At 37.8% G+C, this 14,372-nt stretch overlaps 1 protein-coding gene across 1 annotated transcript in view; it reads left to right on the top strand.

Annotated features, from left to right (window-relative positions):
• Nucleotides 1-14,067, top strand: part of Htatsf1 (HIV-1 Tat specific factor 1) — a gene marked incomplete in the record, with an annotated part of 14,396 nt that extends 329 nt beyond the window's left edge. The window contains 9 exon segments of the mRNA XM_005404589.2: nucleotides 100-330; nucleotides 2,142-2,322; nucleotides 2,661-2,708; nucleotides 3,256-3,410; nucleotides 5,307-5,470; nucleotides 7,010-7,109; nucleotides 10,874-10,963; nucleotides 11,893-12,030; nucleotides 12,550-14,067. Of these exon segments, the coding sequence (XP_005404646.1) occupies nucleotides 145-330; nucleotides 2,142-2,322; nucleotides 2,661-2,708; nucleotides 3,256-3,410; nucleotides 5,307-5,470; nucleotides 7,010-7,109; nucleotides 10,874-10,963; nucleotides 11,893-12,030; nucleotides 12,550-13,755 (2,268 nt within the window).
• Nucleotides 14,068-14,372: the final 305 nt, after the last annotated feature.

The following is a 14,372-nucleotide window of genomic DNA, read 5'->3' as shown; positions in this document are numbered from 1 at the left end:
GGGGCGCCGCGCCGCTCCGGGGAGGGACCGGGGGCCAGGGCGGGGGGCGACGGGGCAAAAACCGAGCTCGGCCGACCTCCCTTCCTCCGCTCCCTCCAGCGTCACCTCGGCCTCTGCGAGTCTGAGCCTTGCTAGGTGGGAAACATGAACGACGCCAACTTGAATCGCAACGACGAGTTCGATGAGCAGTTGCGATTGCAAGAATTGTACGGAGACGCCAAAGGGGGTGATGCCCACAACGATTCTAGTGGAGAAACCGATTCTTTCGGGCAGCAGCCGGCTGACACCCCCTATGAGTGGGACCTGGACAAGAAGGCTTGGTTCCCCAAGGTAAGAGTGGCCCAGGCGCCGCCGCGGAGCGGGGCAGCCTTGCGGGCACGCTTTGCGCGTTGGCTTTGCGGAGCCCCTTGACGCACGCCCTCCGTGGCTGGCGTCTTTTTGTTGTGTTTGTCGACAGCTGCTGTGTAAAGGGACGTGAATCTTCAAGGTGGCGTCTTACGTGGCTTTTTTCGTGCCGTATTAATTTTGTTTGTGAAGGTCACAGTTGGTTATTATATTGGTGACTGCTCTTTATTGCACAGAGGAAAAACACCAAGGTTTAGTAACTTTCTCTCAGTAGCTAACCTGATCTCGGGAGTTCGGATATTTCGCTTGTGTACTGTGTGCAAAATACAGCTTGTTGGTTGAATAAATAGCTTTTTACGTATATTGATTGACTTAAATTTCTTTGCATCTTGCGTTACTTCCCTAGTAAATGTTGTCCCTGGGCATGTATGTGTGAGCCACATAAACACAGGCGTGTCACAGAGGTGCACAAAACATGAGCTCAAAAGACCCGTGCACTTTTGGTTGGCGCACTTGGAAATTGCTTAGTGTTTGATTTCAGCATAGACGTAAAATACCTAGTGTTAAACTTGGCTGTGTAAACCTTGCAGTGAAAGTACCCTGTTAATCTAAATCTTATAAGAGCGTCAATTTCAAAGGATGCTAACCACGCACTGACTTGCGGGCCGGGAATACAGCACATGTCCCCATTGTGTGACTGGACTGTTAACTTTAAAATTTCTTCATTTCAGCCTTTCTTTCCCATTTTGCCTTTATATATATTCCAACCTCTACACATTCTTAAAATTTACTGCTATTTCACTTGTGTACTGCTGATGCCAGCTTTGATGACAGATTTGGTTGCTTCTGCCTTCTGCGTACGTTTAACAATAGTCTTATGAGAGTGGTTTTAGGCTCTTTTTGTGTTATTAAAGTCCATACCTCTTTAAACTGAGTTTCACATTTTCCCTGTTCGTATGTGTACCCACTGTTTAATTGGTATGATGAAAAACTACATTTTTCTTATTGTGTAATAATGCCTTTTTCTCAAAAGCCAGGGAGACATATGAATTGCATTTGTCCTTAAATAGTTCTGACACTAAATAATAATTACATTATGTTATTATTCATAAATGCTAGTGTGATGTAGCTTGTGAGGGTTAAGTGGACGTTTTGTTTTATAGTTGTAGCCCCAATTTTTTTTTTTTTTTTTTTTTTTTTTTTTTCCGGTACCGGGAACCGAACTCACGACCTTGCGCTTGCCAGGCAGGCGTTTTTGCCGCTGAGCTAAATCCCCAGCCCCAGTAGCCCCATTTTTATACACAAAATCAGAGATCCACGCTATGTGGTCTGTGTACACATATTTCTGCGGTATACATATGTATTTGTGCATCTGTATACTAAAAAGGTGGGTTCTGTAGTGAGGTTATTAGTTGGCTTTTGGTTTTTATTCTGTTTCACTGTTCCCTGGTACTACCTTTGTTTTATGCATTTGTAGCTTCAATGAAGTGTAGTATAGAGAAGTAGTAATTTATAAAGGAAACAACTGAAAAAAGTGCCAGTATCACTTAAAATGACTTAATGCTTCTCAGCCTTCTGTGTTGATATTCTAGGATACTGTGGCTTATTTTTATCACTTTGTATATGGTTTCCTATGGAAGTGATTATTCTTGCATTTATACTTTAATCATTACAACTGTTGTCTGTAGAAAAACTTGCATGTTAAGTTGTATTGCTGAATATACCATAACACAACCTAAACTTCTTATGGGCAGAAATATCTTTGAATTTCTATGTGTTCGTGCTTTTTTGTTTAGATTACTGAAGATTTCATTGCTACATATCAAGCTAATTACGGCTTCTCTAGTGATGGTGCATCTAGTTCTACTACGCATGTCCCGGACACTAATATGAGGGCTGCAGAAGAGCCTCCACAAAGAAAAACTCCAGAACCCACTGATCCCAGAAAGAGGGGAGAGAAAAGAAAGGGTGACTCAGGCAAGTGGTTCTAGCTTACAAAGTCTGAGTGTAAAAAATATGTGTGTGAACTTTTTCTAGAAGATAATAGCTTGGAAGGGATAATAAGATGAAGTTTTCTCTTTAAGGTAGTGTTATTAAAATCAAAATAAATTGGCCAGCTTCGTTTTCAGATAGGGTCGGAAAACTCTCTCAAAAGATTCAGATACTTTGAAAGCTGAATAGTGATTTATTTTGTCTTAGTCTTTTGAGGGTATGAGAAAGTTCCTAAAAGTTTCAAAAAAAAACTGCTGCTTTGTTAAGATTTAGTAAGGTGACTCTTTTCCTGCCAGTAATTTATTTATTTATTTCATTTTCAGGATGGTTTCATGTTGAAGAAGACAGAAATACAAATGTATATGTGTCTGGTATGCATACCTATTTAAACAAATTTAGAATTGGAAATACTTGATGTTGAGATTTTTTTTTTTTTTCTTCTTGGTACCAGGAATCAAATTAGGGACCTTCTGCTTGCCAGGCAGGCACTCATGCTGCTGAGCTATATCCCTGGCTCCAGATGTTGAGATTTTTTTTAAGTGATTTTTAGTTCTTGGTTTTTCTAAAGCCTATTTTAACCATTGTGTCATTTTTTTGTTCAGTTGTTTACATTACTGAGGAATTTGTCTATTATACAGCTAAGAAAAATGAAGGGTATATAGTTTTAGATACCGTCCTTTTTGCCTGATTTAGGTAACTTATGGCCCTAAAGGGCCTCTGAGGCCTAAGCAAAGTATGATCTTAATGTAATTTTGAATATATAGAAATAGAAATGATCCTCAGTTTTATACATGTGAGATATTTGCATTCATTTAGAAAATCAACTTTCCACTCCTCTAAGTTGTCAATTTTTAATTGTAGAATGTCAAGTACCTCTCACCTTTATAATTACTTAGCAAATGTTTTTTGATATTACAGGTTTGCCTCCAGACATTACAGTGGATGAATTTATACAGCTTATGTCCAAGTTTGGTATTATTATGAGAGATCCTCAGACAGAAGAATTTAAAGTCAAACTTTACAAAGATAATCAAGGAAATCTTAAAGGAGATGGGCTTTGTTGTTATTTGAAGGTTAGTCATATGATCAAATAGTTTCTTGTATCTCCATTTTTAACTCAGGATTGAGGGCTGTAATCTTTTATTGATGATAATCTGTGCTGAGAATTATTCAAAACAAGATACAAAGAAAACTAAAATTTTAGAGGGTACCCGTGTGTATTGCATTGGTAAGGTTATCCACTAAGTATGTGACGACGTGCTTCTTTTATCTTAAAAAACATTCCCACTGCAAAGATCTTTATCAGTGCATGTAGTCAGTTGAGAAAACATTTTAAAAATCCAAGAACAACAAGTCAGTGGCATTTTGTGAGCTCACTGGAATGAATTAGGGCTTAGCAAACTCAGGCCTGTTACTTGTTTTTGTAAATAAATTTTATTGGAATACAGCCACACTCATGTATTTAAGGATTTGTCTGCCCCTGCTTTTGTGCTTCCCCTCAGAGTTGTGTGGTTGTACCATAGACCTCATGGTCCACAAAGTCTAAACTATTTATTAACCGTTTTTATAAATAAAAGGACTTTTCTGACTCTTAAATTAAACCATGAATGAGATGATAGCCTTATGCTTACTGCTTTAAAATAATTTTTTAAATGGGAGAGAAGAGAGAGTGAAATACCACAAATTACTAAACAGAAATTTGCACGACTTTGTATAGTCTTGATAATATAACTTACACAGGGAAAGCTCACTCAGTGTCAAAGGCAGCTGTCATTTCTGGGGCATTCTTTATGCATTATTGTCTGGTGTGAAAGAAAGGGACATGATGATGGTGTGTACATTTGTCATCAAACCTGAAAATAAAATTATAAAGTAAAATAAAAATGGTGAAACAACAGTGGAAACACCACAGGTGTGCTGTAAGTGTCCATCGCAGTGGAATTAGAAAATGGTAGAATTGAGCTGACAGCTTTTGCAGAGGTGGGTTTTTGACCTGCTTCATAAATGTGATGGGTATAGAATACGAGCATGACCATTTAGGAGAGTACTTTTGTAATGTTTCAATATGCGGTTTACAGGTTGTGCAAGGATTACTAAAATCTGTGAACTGATTTAGGAGATTCAATTAGATTTTTATAAGTTTTTAAAGAAAAAAGTAGAGTGTCGAGAAACTTCATATGTACAATTTAGGGCCCAGTAAAGTACAAGATTATCAAGCCAGTAAATTGAGTTCCAGAAAAAAAATACAGTTAATTGTTCCAGAATTCACATTGGATTGAACAGCTGAGTGCAGTTGTTGTTTTGTGTTTTCCTCAGACCCTCAGATCTTTTGATTCTGTTTGTGTGAGGCTGATAACTTTCCCCTTTGTGTAAGACTCAGAATCCGTAAATGTATTTAATGTGTAGCCATCGAGTAGTTATCATCCACTTATCAGTGTATTACAGACTTACGTTTTATTTGGTAAAGCAGAAAACGTCGGGTTGTACTATTCCCAATTCCTTGAGTCATCTAATCTTCTAAGTAAAAGTATTACAGGATTTTAAAACTAGCGTGCATCTCAGAAAGCACATGAGCCTGCTTGCCTTACTCTGCAGACGAGAAACTGGGGCTTCAGGGAGCAAAACTACCTACTACTCTAATTTGGTGAATAGTAATTGTATGCTAGTCCCTATTCCTCCTATGCATTATTTCATTTAAGTTTGTCAGGAGCCCTATGAGGAAAGATAGTATTGTTCCATTGTTTTTCTGTTCCAGATGAAGAAATTGGGACTTAGGGGACTTGAGTAACTTGCCTGAGTTCACAAAGCTGGTTAGGGACAGCTGTTTCAATTATAAGTTTCTTAATATACATTCTAGAATTCCTTATCCCTAAGTAAGTAGTAGTCATGCTTCATTTAAAAGCAGCTACTCCTTACATTTCATGTCAGTGTGTAAATTACTGTTTGTATTTTATTTTATCTTTATAAAGAGAGAATCTGTGGAACTTGCGTTGAAACTTTTGGATGAAGATGAAATTAGAGGCTACAAATTACACGTTGAGGTGGCAAAGTTTCAACTGAAGGGGGAATATGATGCCTCAAAAAAGAAGAAGAAGTGCAAAGACTATAAGAAGAAGCTGTCTCTGCAACAAAAGTTAGTAATCTTTTCCTGTTTAAAAAGTATTTTTATGCCCATTTCTTGTACTCTCAGTAACTACTTTGAAGATAACAGTATGCAGTGTATTAACTATTGTTACTCTCCTGTTACTTTGTTATGAACTTTGTTTTATTTGTTCCATTAAAAAAGTTACAGAAGTATCTTAAAGTATACTTTCGGTAATAGCCACCTGTTTACATCAGATATATCTCTGTATTATTTTAAAAGAATTTCATTAGATAAGGTTCTTCAGTAACCTGTATGATGGCTTGATTTGGCAGTGGTGGTATTTTTCTCAGGAGTTTATAGGGTGCTTAAGTTGAGCTAAGGGAAGCCATCTCATTGGAAAATGTTGGACATCAAATTAGATAAGATAATTCAGGCTTACATACCAGAATTTCTAGTTCATTTTCAATGTGGGTTGTAACCAGCTATCCTGGGAGCTAAATTGTTATAGCCAGGTTTGTTAGCAAAAATCAGAAATGATAGGTTTTATCCTTGACTGATGGTGTAGTTGTATGTAGCATATGTGTAACCTCATCAGGTTTCTGGTACTGTTTTGTTATTCAACAGACTTTTTGAAATATGCTAATTTGTAAAAGTCATGATGATTTCTTTCATCAGAGTGAATTCTACAATACATCTAACATAATTCTTAAAGATGAAATGATCCTAAGTGTTTAGTTTTGATGTCCCATGATTTTTACAGGATTAGTCAAAATATGATATCCACACACTTTATGAGCAGTCGTAGTAAAATCTAAGATTATAACAAAGAGTGGGTAGTTTCTATGTATTTTGGTGCAGTTTGTTCTCTATAATGATAAGATGGCCGGAAACTAATGCACTGCTAACCTATTTTAGGGGCATTAAAGTACAGTCAGCCTTTCATATCCATGGCTTCTGCTTCTGGACTCAGGCCACCATGGGTCAAAAATATTTTTTAAAGATTACAAAACATAAACGAAACGTAAGCTTTTGTCATTATTCTGTAAACAAAACACTGTAGGCGCTGTTTACATTACATTTGCATCATATGCAGTATTACAGTTAATCTAGAGTTGATTTCATTATATAGGGAGCTGTGTGTAGGATATATGCAAGTACTTTGCCATTTTATGTGAGGGACTTGAGTGTTTGCAGATTTTGATATCCAAGGGAGGGTCCTGGAACCTGTCCTCCACGGATACGGGAGGATGACTCTTGCTAGAGAATCATAAATATTAAATAATCAGCAGTGTTTAGGAGTCTCATTGCAACATTTTTATGAGAAGAGTTACTCTGAAAAAAAAAATATGCTGAGGATTTTAGATACTGGGTTTATTCCCCTCAATACCCAGTGTTTTTATTTCAGAAGGTTCTGGGAATGGAACTATGACTAAAATGTACATTACTGTTTTGGACTCAAATAATTATCATTAATAAATGCTCACTAAGATATTAAATACTTAATAATATATCATTACATTAACAACTCACTTTCTCTCTAACAAGTCTGAAACAGTTGAATTTCTTGTTGCTATTATATTGCATTAGGCAGTTGGATTGGAGACCCGAGAGGAGAGCCGGACCATCCCGAATGCGCCATGAACGAGTTGTCATCATCAAAAATATGTTTCACCCTACAGACTTTGAGGTAGGAAATCGTGTCCTAATGGGTAGAGATGCCAATGTCCTTTCTTTCAAGGAGCCTAAAGTTGCTCTGCCCCGTCTTTGTCATGTCACATTCTATGTGTTCATGTAGTAGGCAAAGAAGGAAAACAGCAATGACTGAAGTTAAGTTTTGGAAGTCCCGTAGGTTTACCTGATACTCTTACCATAATTGCATGCTAGGTAACACTGTTCAGTATGCATACTGTGGCCCCAGACACAGCTGCCTGGTATGGGATATCATTAATAATGTCATCATTAAGATTGATGGGAAGAGTTTGTGGACTTTGGTGGAAAGATACGAGTTTCACCCTTGAAAATGAAAACTTCACTTTCCTCCTAAAAGTTCCTTAGAAAACTTTGGCTTAATGAAATTCAGCCTGTGATGTTTATGTAGTGGGGGTTGTTTTTCAAGACTTCATTTTTACAAATCTTTTTAGTACCTATTAGAATGTTGTAGTACTTAATATCCATGTAAAATTTGTAGAGCAGCAAATAAAAAGTGATTAAAAGAAGAAAACCTAGAGTTAAAGAAGTTTCAGGAATATTAATTGGCATCAAGGTACCTTGTGTTGCATTCTGCCTCTGGTTGTATTTGTGTGTGCTGGGATAGATGGATACAATCAGTAATGGAGAAACAACACTTTATTCTCTGTCTGGTTCTGGAATTCAGGGGAGCAAGTTACACATGAGAGAAAAATGTTTATTACATAAAATCCCAGTTTTATCAATGTTTCAGTTGTAGCCAGTGTCACAGTATGCATATTAAGCAGTCTTACCTAGCATACAGTTACAGGAAGAGTATCAGGTGAAACAAAGGGAATTCCAAAACTTAAATTCAGTAGTGACTCTATTTTCCTTCTTCGCCTACTATATATACCTTACTGCTTTTCTGCATGGTTTGTAAACAGTATCAAAATGGCAGTGTCATTTTAGCCCCCTTAAGAATCCGAGATGGACACTTGAGCTCCATCTCTGTGACTTGTGATATGACACCGTTTATTGTCCAGCTATGGAGTCTGGGTATCTCATGAAGTCACTTCATAGGTATAGGCAGTTTATTTATAAAGTTGCTTGTATCAGTATAGACTTGTACTATACTGTGTGGTAAATTCTAGCCACATGATTATTTACGTTAAAATTAAATAAAATTAAAAATTCAGTTCAGTTGTACTAGCTACCTATAGCTAGTAGCTACTGTACCAAATAGTACAGATATATAAAATTTCTATCATCACAGAAAGTACTGGATGGTACTGGTACAGACATAACTCAATAGAAAGGTTCAGCATGAAAGCCCGCTTTCACTGCACTATTTTGGGGACTGTCTGATTTGCCCCAAGACTCTTAGAAAACTAAAGGAAAGACATCAGCATTGAGCTTTTCAGTCAAAAACAACTGAATTTTCAGGTCACCTTGGGCTATCAGAAAGAAAGCAGATTTGGGGAGGTGAAGTATATTTTTATTCCAAATAGTTAACCAATGCTAGAAGCAACATATCTAAAAATACTCTGTAGTATCAATGTAAACGAGAAAGGAAAATATTTTTAATTTTTAGGGAATCTTTAGCTTTCATTTCAAGGCCTTATTTAAAAATGCCTTGTCTGCCACATCTGAATAGCAAAAGATAAAGAATCAAAACTCAGATGTAGAGGTAGATTTCTCTTTGTGCATAATCGGCACTGTCAGATGGAAGTACGCTATGAAGCACATGTGTGCTCTTCAGTTTTTCTGTATCCTTAATAAAAATAGAACGTGAAACCAGGGAAATTAGTTTTAGTGATGAATTTTATTTAACCCAATACATCAGAAATACTATAATTTCATCGTGTAATGAGCTGTATTATTTTTTTTCCTTTGGTACTAAATCTTCAAAATCTGGTATGTATTTCACATGTGGAGCACACCTCAGTTAGGACTAGCCCCGTTTCACGTACTCAGTAACCGCATGTGGTCACTGTCTACCAGCTTAGCCAGCATAGGTTTAGATTTGAAAGGCATGAGAAGCATGGTTTATTTCTTCCATGGAAAACAAAATACCGCCCTGGAAAAATTCCTGAGAGTTAACTGCAGAAAGTTGGAATGCATGAGGCTGATTTTAATCTCAGACATACTGCCTGTTAAGTCTAGTCTTCAGAAAATTGCCACGTGTAACTTGGTTAAAAGAATCTTCCAAAAGGAAAGGGATAGTATCATTAAGCATAAGGATACCGCACATCAGTGTAATATATTAGTTTTCCAAGCTGACATGAAATGGAGGTCTGGGAAGACGTAGGCTAAGAATCAGTATCTCATGAGAAGAATGCTAGTACGTTGATACAGAAGTAAAGGTGTTACACGGCTACCCTGTGCCCCAGTAGAATCCCACGTAAATTCAAATTTTGGTAAGTGTTTACAGGTGATACCTATTTGCTTTTGATATAACCCTTATTTCCCTTGGTGAATGTAAGAGGCTTTTACTGAAAAGGCTTTTACTGATTGTTGACTGTGTATAAAATTCTGTGGCTTACATCAGATCTATTAAGCAGGGATCTTGCTTTTAGAAAGCACATTATCCTGTAGGAGTTAAGCAAACGCACATCACCAAAAGCCACTCTGTGACTACCGAGACGTTTATGCTTCATTCCCCATTTTTCTCAGTTCTGCTTGTTCTTTGTAAAACAAATTGGCTTCTCCAACATTATGTTTTATAGTCTGCCAGCTCAATTTGAGAAACGTCAGATTTGTACAGAGGATTTTATATTTTTTATTTTAAATCTGATTTCAGTAACTGCTTATAAGTTGTTTACCTTTTTGAGAGAAATTTAGGGTTGAAAGCCACTTTTTGGTGGTTTTTTTTTTTTAGTTCCTCTTTAGTTGGTGAGAAAAAAATAAAAACCTGTAGGAAAAGTAGGTGGTACACCAAAATGTTTCCTAGAAAGTATAAGTTGACTTCAGTAGAAATCCATAAATTTGGATCTGACTTGCAAAAGTTTGTGAGTCCCTACTGGGAATCTTAAATACTTTGCTCTGGGAAGGAGAGTCTACCTGAACTGGAGACCACGAGAAACAGCAATGCTTGAATGTTCTTAATTCCCTCTTAGTTGTAATAAAGCAAGTGCAAGAATGTGTTTTACTGTATGCTTAAGATTTTGTGTGGTATGTGGTTCTGTTGCAGTATGGCAGGTGATAAGACAAACAGTCCTTACAAGGTTTACCTTGGGGATTGAAGTACAATCTTAGAAATATGTAAAACAGTCTTAGCACACTTAGTCAATGCAAAGGACGTATCTCTCTGTGTTACACCATTTCTGTGAGTGAAATTTTTCCAAATCTCAGCAAAGTAAGCCACCCTATAATTGCTTTTAACAATTATACATGATTATGCTGCCCACACAGAACAGGAATTAGCGGGCTCTGATGAATGTGTGCCACAGGACTTCTACCCAAAGCTGCTGTTTGCTGGGGCTTTCGAGTCCCACTTCACTTCCTTTTCCTTTGCCACTGTAGACCCTTCTGCTCTCTGCTATTTTTGTCCATTTCCTCAGTCTTAAGAGTGAGGCAGACATGTCCTAGTAGCAGTGACAGTCGTAGTCTAATCTCATTTGATTTTGATTTTTTCTTTTAATTTTGTAGACCACAGACAAACATAGCCAACCTTAAGGGAAACCTTTCTTTTTTTTAATTTGTTGATTTGCCAGAGCAAGAAGTTTGATTCTTTGGAATTAAAAACAGGGGGCAGTGCCATTTGAATCATGTTTATTTTTGCAGGATGATCCATTGGTGCTGAATGAGATCAGAGAAGACCTTCGAGTAGAGTGTTCAAAGTTTGGACAAATTAAGAAGCTCCTTCTGTTTGATGTAAGTTGATGGCATAGACAAAAGAATCCTAATACAATCATTCTTCTAGCTGAATAAGTGATTATTGGACATCAGTACACCCTGAGTTTTGAATTTAATGTCTTTATACAGTAGGTCTGTTTGATGGTAGTTGTCTGTCGGCAGTAATTAGATAAGCATGGTATACTGGTCAAGGCTTTGATAGATTTGGTATGCCTTACTAATTTCTTGTCATTACTCTAGAGCAGTGGTGGTGAACTTACGGCACGTGTGTCACAGTGAGCTGTTTGAATCATTGAAAGCTCTAAAAGGTTCTCCGTCCCTGCTCTAGAGTATGTGATCAAGTCAAAGAAAGCATACTAAAAATGTATGAGACTTTATGGTCCCCTATTTGCCTATAATGACCTCTATGTGAATTATTCTCCTTCATATTTGGAACAGTTAGCAAAAATAATCTGCATATTTCCCCACTTATCCCTCTTTTACTTCTGAAATTGTAATTCAGTCACCATATATAGCTGGTATATTACAAGCTACTTTACCTCATTAATCCTCACAACCCTTCTTGGTAGGTAGATAACGACCTACTCTTCCCAACTCAAGGATGAAGAAACTGACACTTTAAGATAGAGTGCTTTGCTCTGGTAACTGACAGGGCCAGGATTCAAGTCCGAGGTGAATCTAAGTCAGAGTTTGACATGCTTTTAACAATTATACTCTCTTGCCTCTCACTAGATATTGTTGTCGATGGAAATGTGTCCAGAGAGATTGTGCTTTCTTCTTGCTAGATAAGGTGAAGCTAAAGAAACAGCAGACTGCATCTTACTGGCTGGGGACAAAGACTTCATAAAGTCTTTCACTTCAGTGTATCTGAGAGAACACTACTCCCTACCTACTGTATGAAATGTGTATTTTACTTTTAATCTTACTGTTCATTCTTGTCTTTCTAGAGGCATCCTGATGGTGTGGCCTCTGTGTCCTTTAGGGACCCAGAAGAAGCTGATTATTGCATTCAGACCCTCGATGGAAGGTGGTTTGGTGGCCGTCAGATCACTGCCCAAGCGTGGGATGGGACTACAGATTATCAGGTAAATTCTGCCATTGCCAAGGGCTCGTGTGTTATTTCACTGCCAACAACACTGATCTAGCAGTTCTTCAGAATGAAGCTTTCAGTGTGGTATAATTGTTCAGCGTAACTGTACTTCTTTTAAATAATACTTAGAATTTGGAGGGTAAGAAAAATGTTTCAGTCTTCTAGCTCGCTAGCCTGAAATCCTGAGATTTACTCAGAATTGTGATAAGAAAAGAATACATTAAACCAAAATGTTTCTTTTCTGTTCTATGTTGTACAGAGCTCAAATATTAATTTGGTAAGAAGTGAGGCATTCCTGCAGTATTATAGCATTTGGATTTAATTATATGATAATTAGTGAAGGTCAGCAAATCAAGATGTAAAGTTTTGAGAATTGAAAAGAGTTAATTACTTGTTTTTCCTAAGAAGAGTTTCCTTATAAACTCAGGGTACTTTCTTCAATGTTAGAAATACTGAGGTTATTGCTTCTTTTTTTCTAAAACTCCTTTTAATGGCAGATTCTACTTATCCATAGGTGGAGGAGACCTCAAGAGAAAGGGAGGAAAGGCTAAAAGGATGGGAGGCATTCCTCAATTCTCCTGAGGCCAACAGAGGCCTTCAGCGTTCAGATTCTGTTAGTGCTTCAGAAAGAGCAGGGCCTTCTAGAGTGAGGCATTTTTCAGAGCCCCGGAGCACATGGAAAATGAAAGCTGAAGAAGCTAAAACTGGAATGGTATTTGAAGAACCTATTGATGAGAAGAAGTTTGAAAAAACAGAAGATAGGGGAGAATTTGAAGAAGATGCTTCTGGAAAAGATACTAAAGAAGATGGGCTTGAAAAAGAGCGCAAAGATGGCTGCCCTGAAAATGAATCTGAAGAGGGCTGTCCTGAGAGAGAGGCTGAGGGAGGCTGTCCTGAAAATGAATTCGGAGAGGGTGGCCCTACAAAAGAGTTGCAGGGGAATAGCTCTGAAAAAGAACCTAAAAAGAAGAGATTCAAAAAAGCTTGTGAAAAGAATAGCCTTACCAGCGAGTCTGAAGATGATGATGCCAACAAGGAGTCCAAAGGGGAGGGCAGCCAGCCCAAAAAACCTGAAGAGGATGACTCTGAGAGAGAATCTAACGCAGACCGCTCAGAAAAACAGTCTGAAGTTGGCTCTGAGAAAGAATTAGAAGAAAATGGTGTCGAGCAAGATTTTGACGAGTATAGCTCTGACGAGTTTCTCAACAACCTTCTTGACAAACAGTTAGAAGAAAATGACTCGGACAAATCAGAATTTGAAGGCTCTGAGAAAATGTTAGATGTGGAAGACTATGACAGAGAGTTTGACGAAGAGTCAGAAGAAAAGGATGAAGAGGCAACCTACAACAAGGTTTTTGAAGATGAAGAGTTTTTTAATGATGTGTCAGATGAAGACGAGGACGAAGAAGATGAAGATGGAAAAGGAGATGAGGATGCTGATGGAAAAGAGGGAGAAGGTGACACAGAGGAGAAACTGTTTGAAGACTCAGATGAAAAGGAAGATGAGGAAGATGCAGGTGAAAAAGGAAACGAAGATGTGGATGAAGTGTTGTTCGAAGATGACAACTCCATTGAGAAGTTTGAGGAGGGGGCTTCCAGTGAGAAGCTGTTCGATGATTCTGATGAGAGGGGGACCTTGGGGAATGTGAAGGAAGGGGGGCCACTGTCCACAGACAGCAGCTTTGTTCTCAGCAGTGATGATGATGGTGATGATGTCTAATCCCTTAAACTTGCTTTCTGGGGAGTCTCCATCTCCATTTGCCTGTGCTTCAGGGCCGTTACTAGTAGTGTTACATAAACATGTGCATAGTGGTAGGATGCCCTCAGATTAATGCATCAAAGGTTTCTCATTGTCTCCTGTACCTAATTTTAAATACATGTTAATTGGCTGTTCATTTAAAGCTGTTATAATGCAGATAAGCTGGATACTTGTCTTTTTGTCAGATTTGTTAAATGCATGCAGAATAATATTTTTAAAAAGTATTCTGATTGAAGTTTGTGATATTCAAAAATAAAAAGTTGATAATATGCAGAAACTGAAAATTGGACTTCTCTGAACTCTTTTTCAGGGCAGCCTCCCTCAGCCTCTCTCTCAGGACAGCCCTCTTGAGATTCATTTTCAAAAAGTTGATAATGTGCAGAAACTGAAAATTAAATTTTATTTTTTATTTTTTGGTTTTTTAAGACAAGGTCTTGCTAAGTAGTTCAGGCTGGCCTTGAACTCACTATGTAGCCCATGCTGGGCTCAAACTCATGGCAATCTTTCTACCTCAGCCACCCAAGTGCTGGAATTACAGGCTTGTAGCACCATATCTCATGGTATTGCTTTATTCATAA

The sequence above is a fragment of the Chinchilla lanigera genome, unplaced genomic scaffold (genome assembly GCF_000276665.1).
Source record: "Chinchilla lanigera isolate Chin_1 unplaced genomic scaffold, ChiLan1.0 scaffold00088, whole genome shotgun sequence".
NCBI lineage: Eukaryota > Metazoa > Chordata > Mammalia > Rodentia > Chinchillidae > Chinchilla > Chinchilla lanigera.
This window is presented reverse-complemented; position numbering and strand designations above follow the sequence as displayed.